General features: G+C 38.6%; 1 protein-coding gene across 2 annotated transcripts; it reads right to left on the bottom strand.

The window, feature by feature from the left end:
* Window positions 1-2353: 2353 nt before the first annotated feature.
* LOC121363314 (arrestin domain-containing protein 3-like) lies at window positions 2354-11605 on the bottom strand. 2 transcript variants are annotated; one of them, XM_041485516.1, is made up of 5 exons: window positions 10418-11605; window positions 9695-9951; window positions 9115-9277; window positions 8141-8295; window positions 2354-2535 (listed from the first exon to the last, which is right to left on the bottom strand). In XM_041485516.1, exons 2-5 carry the CDS (start codon window positions 9902-9904, stop codon window positions 2509-2511), a joined length of 555 nt encoding a protein of 184 aa, XP_041341450.1. In that variant the 5' UTR covers window positions 9905-9951; window positions 10418-11605; the 3' UTR covers window positions 2354-2508. The 2 variants fall into 2 exon arrangements, with proteins under 2 accessions (XP_041341450.1, XP_041341449.1); XM_041485515.1 differs by lacking the exon at window positions 2354-2535 and adding an exon at window positions 5918-6481.
* Between the last annotated feature and the right edge of the window lie 12 nt (window positions 11606-11617).

Raw genomic sequence — 11617 nt, 5'->3', positions numbered from 1 at the left:
TACAAAAATGTGCAGTCCCCATCCCCACCATATGTACTGGAAAACACTAAATAACTTGATCAGAGGTCACAAGTTACAGTAATTTTTAAGCAGTGTCCTGAAAAAAAAAACATTTATATCCTGTAAGTTATTGGTATTTTCTAAGTTTAGGAGATTGCATTATAGCTTCCCAGCTGAAACCTAGCCCTAAGAAACCATTGATATAAACAAGGCAAAGGAACTGAATGTGCTGAAACTCAACTCTTGTACTAATCAGTGGTGTAGCTCCAGAAATAGTTTTTCCCTATGTAGTTGATACATAGCATATGCATTTCTGATAGCAATTTGATCCCTATGGCTGTTATCTTACACAAAGACATATATTCAATGTTTAAGTCACAAACAATCTTACAGATTACAATTAAAGCATTTTAAAGCATTTAAACAAAATTTTAAAGTTTCTTTTTCAAAAGGAAGATCAGTAGAAAAAAATTGTTTTCCACATAGTTCTCTTAAAACAAAGTCCATAAGGACATATTCAGCACCAAAAGTTAATTTAAAAAATAAACACAACCAGAAAAAACCAAACAGAAAACCCCAACCAAAGCCCAGCCATAGAATATAATCTATAAAGCAAACATTTAATATTGCACTTTGTTTCTCTAATGCTTGGATTTTACTTTTTCCTAATTCAGATCAAGATTCTATATCAAATATTGGGTTACAACTATGAACCTATAATGCCTCTGAACAACTAATAAAAAAGTTTAAGTGGGAAATCTTTATTTGATAAGGTTTTAGAATTTTTCACTCTGATCACAGCCTGTGATGCAACATAAATTATGACAACATTGGTCAATTTTGCTTCGTATATAGTTTTTCCAATATACTGGGATAAGTGCTTCAATGCTACATATATCAACAATTGTTCCCTAGTCTGTTAACAAAAACAAGAAAAAAAAAAGTTAAATCATCAAATGCCCTTTTATGCCAACAATTTTAACTTGTAAAATTTTGTCTGGTTGGAAAGGATTGAAAAAAAGGACAGTCACAAAAATGGCAGCATAAGACATCACCCAATTTCCAATTCTTGCTTGTCAAAGTCCAAACATTTGAACTGAATCACTTAAGACGTGACTCTCATTTAATCACCCTGTCATCATTTTTGGAACATAAAATATCTTTCATGTTCTCATAAAGGCCACTTATGGAAAAGCCTATTTTATTATATTTAGGAAGCCTTAAAAATAAGGCATAACTTTGTAAGAATGAGCACAATACAGAAACATCAGCTTTCCCTCCCCTCCCCTCCCTTCTGAGCTGTTTCATTGCACAAGGATTCACACGATGAATTAGTTTTTAAATAGTCAACATCAGACATGTCTCAGACAATAGTTTTTGCTGTTGGTTTTGGGTGGGGTTTTTTGTTGTTGGTGGGTGGTTGGTTGGTTTTAATTTTTATACATTATTTCTGAAAAGAAAACTTACATTTACAAATCTCTAGCATAAAAACACTGATCAGATCTAATAGCTCCATCATTCATTTCTTCTTTAGAATACGTTCAAAGAGCCAGTGCTTTTTCTATATAATTTTTCGCATTCTAGATGAATGTATGATTAAAGCCGTTGGATTTTTTGTTTGCTTCATAGAATCATAGAATATCTTGAGTTGGAAGGGACCCACAAGGATCATCGAAGTCCAACTCCTGGCCCTGCACAGGACAGTCCCAAGAATCCCACCCTGTTCCTGAGAGCATTATCCAAACACTTCTTGAGATCTGTCAGGCTTGGTGCTGTGACCACTTCCCTGGGGAGCCTGTTCCAGTGCCCAACCACCCTCTGGGTGAAGAACCTTTTCCTAATATCCAACCTAAACCTCCCCTGATACAACTTCAGGCCATTCCCTCGGGTCCTGTTACTGGTCACCAGAGAGAATAGATCAGTATCAGTGCCTGCCCCTCCACTTGGACACTTCTCCAGGCTGAACAAACCAAGTGACCTCAGACACTCCTCATACAGCTTCCCCTCTAGACCTTTCACTATCTTTGCAGCCCTCCTTTGGATGCTCTCTAATAGATTTATATCCTTCTTATATTGCGGCACCCAAAACTGCCCCCAGGACCCAAGGTGAGACCACACCAGTGCAGAGCAGAGCGGGACAAGCACCTCCCTTGACTGGCTGGCGATGCAGTGCCTGATGCACCCCAGGACATGGTTGGCCCTCCTGGCTGCCAGGGCACTGCTGACTCATATTTAACTTGGGATTGACCAGGACCCCCAGTTCCCTTTCTGCAGAGCTGCTCTCCAGCCTCTTGTTCCCCAGTCTGTCCATACATCCAGGGTTGCCCCATCCCAGGTGCAGAATCTGGCACTTGCCTTTGTTGAACTTCATACGGTTGGTGATTGCCCAGCCCTCTCATTTGTCAAGGTCTCTCTGCAGGGCCTCTGCCTCTGAGGGAGTCAACAGCTCTTCCCATTTTATTATCGTCAGCAAACTTAGTATAACTTCGAGTCCTGCATCCAAGTCATTTATGAAGATGTTGAAGAGAACTGGCCCTAAAATGGAAATTTTTTGTTATAAATTGTTTTAAAGCTCTCAGGACTAGCCCAGGAGCAATCAGAGCAATTCTCAGCAAACTAATTTGAGTATGGTTGGTAACACTGATACTCTGGCTCAGTTTTATAATAGTTTTAGTCTACCAACCTCCAAACCAAGATGATAAGGCCAATGGAGCAATATTTGGGTCACTTAAACAAGCTTCAGGTCAACAGAACCTGGTTCTCATGGATGACTTCAACTGCCCAGACATTTGTTGGAAGAACAATACAGAAGCTCATATATCAGCCATCAAGTTCCTGGAATACGTAGAGGACTGCTTCCTCCTACAAACATTAGATGTGCCAAACTGAAATGAGCCACTGCTGGACTTGCTTCTCACAAACCAAGAAAATCTGCTTTGCAATATCTGTTAGTGATAACCTTGGCTGCAGTGATCACAATATTGTGGAATTGGAGAGCCAGCTGAGCACGCTAAAGAATAGTATTAAGACAAAGGTTTTAGATTTTGGAAGAGCAAACTTCAGCTTGCTCAGAGCTCAGTTGGGAGGGATTCCATGGGAAGCTTCCACAGAGGATAAAGGTGCTAGTGAGGGCTGAGAGTTTTTCCAAGAATGCTTTCCTGGAAGCACAAAAGCAATTCATCACCTTTAAAGGTAAAAGAAATAGGCAGAGCAAGAGACCCCCTGACTTAACCGCAAGCTTCTGAGTCTGCTCAAAACCAAGAGACACATACCAGAGATGGAAAAGCAGACAAATAGCTATTGAATACTACAAAGGCACTTCCAGGGCATGTAGAGAAGCAGTTAGAAAAGCAAAAGTTCAGCCCAAATTGAAATTGTCCAGAGATGTCAAAAATCCGAAGAAAGGGTTCTTTGTGTATGTAAACAGTAAGAAACAGAAGGAAAATATGGACCTGATGCTAAACAGGAGAGATTAATTAGTCACCAACAATGCTGAAAAGGCTAGAGGTTCTCAACACTTTCTTTCTTCTCCTCTGTCCTCTTCACCCAGCACTGTTGGGCCCCAGGCCTTGGGAACAAAAATCCAGGTTGATGCAAACGCAGACCTACTGTCAATGAAGAAAGAGTTGGCATGTGAACTGTTACAGGAGCTTGACCCCAACAAATCAATGGACCCTAACACTGTCCACCCAAGAGTGTTAAGAGAGTTGGCTGACATCATTGCAAGGCTGCTTGCTCTCCATAACCTTTGAGAACTCACAGAGATCGGGGGACTGCCAAGGAGATTGGAAGAAGGCTAATATCATCCCCATCTACAAAAAAGGATTAAAAGAGGATCACGGAGATTATAGGTCCATCAGTCTTATTCAGTCTCTGGGAAAGTTATTGAACAAATCTTCCTTGGAGCTATCAGAAGTCAAATGAAGCATGGGATTGGGAAAAGCCAGCATGAACTCACCAAGGGCAAATTATGCTTAACAAACCTGATCACCTTCTGTGACTAAATAACTGGCTTGGTTATGTGGGGCAAGCAGTGGACACTGTCTACATGGATTTCTCCAAGGCTTTCAATGCTGTTTCCCACAGCCTCCTCCTACAGAGATTAATGTGTTATGGTCTAGACAAGTGGTCTGTGCAGTGGGTGGGGAACTGGCTGACAGGCCACACCTAGAAGGTGATGGTAAATAGCTCCTTTTCAAACTGGAAATCTGTCACAAGTGGGGTCCCCCAGGGATCGATATTGGGCCCCAATGCTGTTTAATATCTTCATAAGTAATCTGGATGATGGAATCAAGTGTACCCCAATGAAGTGTGCTGATGATACCAAGCTGAGTGGGGAAGCGGACACTTTGGAAGAAAGATCCACCCTGCAGGAAGACCTGGATAGGTTGGAAGAGTGGGCTAACAAGAACCTTGTGAAGTTCAACAAAGGCAAACATCTTGCACCTGGAAAACATCATCCAGGAATGCAGCATAGGCTGGGATCTATCCTGATGGGGAGATGTTCTGTGGAAAGAGCCCTAGGGATCCTGGTGGACAACAAGCCGAATACGAGTGAACAGTGAGCTGCTATGGCAGAGAGCCAACAGGATGCTGGGTTGCACCAACAAGGGCACCACCGGCAGAGATAAAGAAATTCTCCCACTCTACTCAGTGCCTTGTCAGGCCACACTTGGAATGCTGTGTTCACTTTTGGTCCCTGATATACAAAAGAAGATGTGGGCAAGCTGGAGAGGGTCCAGAGAAGGGCCACAAAGATGATTCAAGGACTGGGAAGGTGCCATGTGAAGGAAGGCTGAGAGAACTGAGTTTGTTCAGCCTTGAGAAAAGAAGGTTAAGGGGAGACCTTATCACCATGTTCCAGTATTTAAAGGGTGGCTACAAAGAAGATGGAGACTTCCTTTTTACAAGGAGTCACATGGAAAAGACAAGGGGTAATAGGTACAAGTTACTCCTCAGGAGATTCCAATTGGACACGAGACAACAATTTTTCACAATGAGAACAATTAGCCATTGGAATAATCTCCCCAGGGAAGTGGAAGATTCCCCAACATTGGACACTTTTTAGGTGTACTAGGGCATCTTGCCTAGACCATGCTTTTGCCAAGAAAGGTTGGACCTTGAGCTCCCTTCCAATCTGGTGTTCTATGATTCTGTGACAGAGTATCATAAACCCTGAAGATAATACCAAATGGGCAAACTGAGCTGCTGCTTAGTTGCCGTAGTTCAATTTTTTCTTGCAATCTGAAATACACTTTCTACTGGATACTCATTTTATATATAATTTTTGATGATTAGGGAACTACATATTATTTAAATAAAACCAAACACAAACCAACCAACAAACCTTCTCCTTCCCATCCCTAATAGTTAAGATTATCGCTGCCCATGAACCCTGGACAGCATATGATTAGCCCCTTTTCACACTTTCTTTTCACACTTTGCTAGTGTCTGCTGGTGCTGCTTTCACTTTGTAAGTTTTGTGCATGTCCCTGTTCAAAATCCCCCTCAAAGAACAAAACCAAAACACAAATATAAATAACAGTGTAACATAAAACAAATAGCATTCTAACAGTTTGGCAAGTGATGAATTCACCTGAGATTTAGTGATCTTTAGGCAGTCTGTAACAAAACATTGCTTTGCAATAAAAGCACAAAGGCAACAAATTATTTTAAGAAATCAAGAAGGTATACAATCTTGATTACGTCTCATTAGTTTCCTTCTGTTCTCTCTTCCCCCACCTATCTGTTGCTTTTCTACTACAGTTGGCTGCAAAACATACAGCAAGGATTGACTTTGAAGGCATGTAATGCTTGTAAATAAATCCACAATAGGATCCAAGCTGAAGAGGTGATACAGGATCAGCCTACTAGGACAATTCTGAGCATGTGCATATGCAGGCAAAGTCTGGGGGGGTTTATTTTTTTTTTTTTTTTTTTTTTTTTTTTTTTTTTTCTTGTAAGGCTGTCTTTTGTTCCTTGTTGTGCAGATCACAAACAATTGGGGAGGGGTTGGTAACAACAGTCCATCACAAATGAGAATAAGTTGTAATGACACTTAACTGTATAACACAAGTAATGAGCATGTGCAAATTTTCATAGAATCATAGAAAGCAGCCATTCCTCTCTTACAACATTATAACATGGTCTGAGTGTTTTGAAACACCTGACTGCACACTAATAAGGCTGTTCCTAGTATGTGCCACTATTTAATGGAGGGGGACGCAGGTTTTCAAGCATGTGGAGCAGTCCTATGATGTCCTGTAGGTGTCAAAGCATGATCACAGGTTCTTTTCATTTATTCACCATACAGGCAAGAGCAATACCATTTCCTTTAAAAGCAAGTCTCCACTATGACACTTTGATCTCCAACACAGAAGGTGTGATTCAAAACCCAAGTCAAGTCAGCTTTTTATGGATTCCTTCAATGAGAGGGGCAAGACGGTATCTCATCTGTGGGCTGATCTGGGTTTGGATCAATCTAACCAAAAGAAAAAGAAAAAACCCCAAAACAACAACAACAAAAAAAAAAACCCAAAAAACCAAAAAAAACCCCAAACAATTGAGCAAATAAACCCAGAAAAAAAAAAAAAAAAAAAAAAAAAAAAAAAAAAAAAAAAAAAGCCACCACAACTCAGTGGATTTCAGCATCAATTGTTAGGAATAAAAATCAAAATTCACAAGTTTAAGACAATTATAATGATATGTGGCATTTACAGTCCAGGTGTCATTGAAATAACTGAAAAAGTTCTAGTTAGACAAAACTTTGGATAAACAGTAATAGAAATATTAGGTCCAGTGGAAGATTTTATACTGCAGGTTGATGGCAATTTAAGGATAAGCATGAATAACTGCTATAAAAATTTTTTTCTCCTTTACTTACACAGAAGTCTTTTGAATTATCTGATATATACAAAAAAGATGACTTGACACATATCGCTGGAAACATAATTTAAGAAATATTTACTTGAGAAAAGCGAAGAAGTTTTTCTTGAAATGGCAGAAATTTATCAATAAAAAAATCAGTCTACTTTTAAATTAAAGTAGTTAATACTCAAATATCCTATGGGTTGTTTCAAAAAGTTCATGTGTTCTAAACTTTACCTCTTCTTCCTCTCTACAGGAGAAATAAAGGGCACAAGCCTGCTAACTTAGGTCTCAAAAAATAGATGTAAGAATAGTTTACACGTAAATTGCATCTTTTAGACATTGAATCAGTTAACGTCATACAGCCCTTTGTTTTTGCATTTCAAGCCGGGGGGGGGGGGGGGGGGGGGGGGGGGGGGGGGGGGGGGGGGATGTCGTGCTACATAATGCTATTTTCCTAAAGTGGATCAATTCAGACAAAATTTGGCCAGAGGACACTTTTTTTTTTTCATTTGTCCTATATCATTTATTTTTCTTGAAAAAGAAAAAAAGCAACACGAAAAGCTTTGAAATTTGCATCTCATTCATGGTTATTCGGTGGCTGCATTTTTAGTTCTGTGAAGTACAAAAATGTTGAATAACTGTGTACTTCAGAAAACTTAAGTCATAAATTAATACCAACACATCACTTTTCTACATGAAACTTCTGAAAGGCCTACGTTCACAGAATTTAAACACACATGCAGGCAAAACAGATTAGTGGTTGCTATAAAATGTTAGGAAGCGGCAGAGGTGAAAGAGTTGAAACCTTATTTTTAATACACAAATTTTTAAAAATTATGTTTCTAAAATGGCAAACAACACTTTGAAAATTTCCAGAAAGTATTAGACTAGGGAAGAGTGCTGCCAAGAGGAATTATCTCCCCGGTTGGCAGCTCCAGGACATAGCATGATGGAGAAGCCAAGGCACCTCATGGAGCACCTTTTAAATTTAAGGTTGCAGAGTTCACGTAAAAAATAAAATTTAAAAAATTATAAAAAGGGTAACCCATGCTGTAAAATAGGCATGGAAAACTCATGATGCAATTCATCTGCATCTTGCAAACAAACAAAAATCCTCCTCAAAACCAGCTTATTCCATGTTCATCATTTTAATGGTTTCTTCCAATTTTAGGAAGGAGAAACAGGTTTCTAAATTTATTCCATCAGACAAAAAAAAAAAAATCAGCCACACACAATATATAAATCATCATAGTCTGACAGATATACCTACTTCTGAATATAGGGGAGGAGGCAGAAAACGAAACTCCTGGATGTATGCAAATAATGGTCCTTGCAGTGCTCTCTGAAAATCATCAAAACCAGCTACAGGTGCAAGGCCAGACTGTCTGTTTTCCTCTGTGACCACTTCTGCATAGCTAGGAGGTGCTGGAGGGAGAAGGTACATACAGTTCAAACAACAAGTTCTTATGCATGACAAAATATACAACATGATAAATATTAAACTTCAACCACTGAAAGATTCACCAGCAGATAATTACTTAAAAATTGTTAAACAAAAAAGGGAGACTATTTTGTTTTATTCTGATATTAAGCTTATGTTCAAAGACAGACTGACCACTGTCTATTGTGGCTGAATTATCCCCTTAAAATTTAAATCAAACCAAAGATAATTTATTCTCTGTACAGGTAGAAATGACAGAGCACTGCAGTCCTCTGTACTCCAGAAGTCTCCAGGTCTGGGATTTGTACTTAAAAAAAGCAAGATATTAGATATGCAAAAAGAGAAGGAAGGAAATACATAATTCTTTCTTTGGCCATGAGAAATCTCCCATAGAAAAGAATATTATCTTTTCACAAAGCCTTGGCTACTAAGGCTGATGAGAAAGCCCAGAAACTGCTATTATGCGTTGCAATGCCTTATAACCAAGGATGCAATTGGGATACTGGAAGTGGAAGCAATGAAGTTATGCGCAGATACAGTGGTATCCTGTGCTTTTATTTGTGCCACTTTCCAAAGAAGCTAGATTTCACTGCCTGTCCTAGAGACAGAAAGGCAGGGAGGGAAAAAAAAAATCTCTTGCTCTACACAGAACAAGCAGGTGGCAAGAAAACATCCACAACGGATTTCCTGTGGGCTTTATTATAAAAGCATGTAATTTGACTCTGTTAACAAGACTGCAATGAATAAAGCAGACAAAAATCAGGAGAGTAGCAAATTGATTGGGATTTGTATTATCATGCTACCTTCTAGTCTTTCAGGCAGAGTCAGACCAAGCCAGTTCATGTTCATGCTACCCTGGCTGCTTACGCTTGATGTTCTGCTACCAAATGGATGTAGAGGGATGGTACCAATGACTAGTGGCAAGTTAAGGAACAAATCCACAGCTCCTGGAATATCAACATATACCTGAAGAAAAATGAAACAAGTATATGATTAAAATGTGGGGTTTTATCAGCATTTCGTAAGTATTAGTCTAAGTTATCTTTGTATGAAAGTTTTCATGAGGAGCTTGTTTCTAATAGCCCCTATTAGGGTCCATGCCCCTATGGAGACGAGCTCTTCAAGTTAAGAAGAGTCTTAACATGAGTCCTCACATGGAAATGCAGTCTACTCATTAAATGCTTGCTTAGTTGACAGACAGCTGCTTTGAGAACTTGCATGATTTGAACTAAATTTACTTACCAGACCACCAGACCTCCCGTCATGACACTAATACCAGAACATGTATTTCTTTCATAACTAATCATCACAAAATGCTGTGCTAGAAATTTGTATGGCATGTTGGAAGCTACTCATTCTCGCAAGTGAGACTGCCCAACATACCATCAGTGAATACTCCACACGGATTATACTACAGTCAAGGATTGAAGGGGAAACAGGTGGAATTTTCAGCTGTTTGCCATTCCAGGTTTCTGTTTTGCCAGATGACAAGGATTCCCCACGGAGGTTGGCAACAAGCTGTCTGACTTCCTTCATTTTCCCTTTGGCATAGAATGCCTGCGTTTGGTAAATGGTTGCCTTTGGCACTACCATCCGGGAAGAGCAATTCTCAATCTCAGCAAAGATCTGAATTGATTCACCTGAAACAAAAAGGAAACAAAAAAACAAACAAAAAAAATTTACAAAACACACCATAATTTCAATTTCTCTTTACATTTACAAGGCAGCTTAAGCAAACTTTCACATTCTTTATACTGTTATAACAATGCTGCTATCACTGCTCTACCTGAAAAAAAACCATCCACTGATGCTAATAGAAACAAGATCCCCATGAGCTGTTCTAAAAGGAAAAAGAAAACAACACATTAAAAAAAAACAAAAACAGTCTAACACCCAAAACCTGCCAGTCTAACAGATGAGGTCATTGAACCATCTAGAGATAAAAGTAGCGCTGTCTTAGTTAACAGGGTATGCAGAGAATATTGCTAAATGCAGACTGATGTGGTACAAATATCCTTAATGTTTCATTTATGTAAAAACAGTAGTACAGACTCCAACTTTAAAAAGTAAGGAAAACCACACAGAATTGATTATAGGATCACATACCTGGGGTGTAGCCCTTTCTTTCAATTTTGGCACTTAAAGATATTGGGCCTGAGGTACAAAGCCAACAACACAGAGTCTTTTCTTTTGTGCCTGCTTGGGGTGACTGCAAGAAGAAGAAAAGTACTGTCCATCAAATTCGGAGCTCCATGAATCTCATCGGGTCTTTAAACCAACACAGGAAAATAATAATTTTCATAATGTGCTTATTATTGCATATTTTGATAAACAAAGCTGCTTTCATAGGAAAAGTCTCAAGGAGTTTAAACAACATTATACAGATACAATGTTTGTCCTAATTCCATTGGTGTATTCGTATTGCTTTTTCTGTGATCCTCCATACTACAGCCACAATTAAAACAATACTAAAAGAAAATACTGTATAGGTTAAAACAAAAGGCTTCATAGCCTACACATCCCAACATAATGCTGCAGAGCTTTTAATTTAACTAACAGCAAATTGGAACATATTCACACTTTCCATTATGCTGCATTTCCAAAGCAAAATAACTAAGCTAAACTACTGTAATCTTTACTCCTGCTATTTCCTCACTTTCTGAATAATCCTGTTTCATCTACGTTAAAAATACTTATTTTACACAACACCAGGATTTAGGGCTTGAACCAAAGCCCACTAAAGTCAAATGAGATCTTCGATTTTCATGGAGTTTTTACAAGGTCCCTTTGCAAGCTGATTTTTCACCCATACACACAAGAAATCTGTTTCAATAGTCTTCTGATTTTCTTTCCCCTCTAGATTAAAATTTGAGAAGGGGATAAAAAAAAAGTATTTGTAGGCCAGACTGAAATCAAATCCACACTGAGAGCAGTTGTGATATTAAAATTATTGTAATAAAATGATATTTCAGAAAAGGATTATACAGAATTGCAATAATTTCCTCCCCATCAGTAGAAAACGATCCATATGGAAATTACCAATTATGCACTGCAGTAAATTTTTTACTTTGCATTTTTAAGTTAGCAGTCCCTTACTAAAATATTAAGTATTGCATTGCTCCATCATAGATTATTCTTTATTTATAATTTAAGAGGACCAGTTCACCAAATTTTCTTCCTTAATGAGAGCCTACAATGTTATGAGTAAAAAGTTATCTATTTTTTTAAGGTTGCAGAGTTAAAACAAGTTAAACCAGTTGCTGTGAAGTTAGCTTCACATTGCAGCCACCTGTTGTTGAGAGTTCT

This window comes from Pyrgilauda ruficollis, unplaced genomic scaffold (assembly GCF_017590135.1).
Source record: "Pyrgilauda ruficollis isolate IOZ18807 unplaced genomic scaffold, ASM1759013v1 scaffold707, whole genome shotgun sequence".
Taxonomy (NCBI): Eukaryota; Metazoa; Chordata; class Aves; order Passeriformes; family Passeridae; genus Pyrgilauda; species Pyrgilauda ruficollis.
This window is presented reverse-complemented; position numbering and strand designations above follow the sequence as displayed.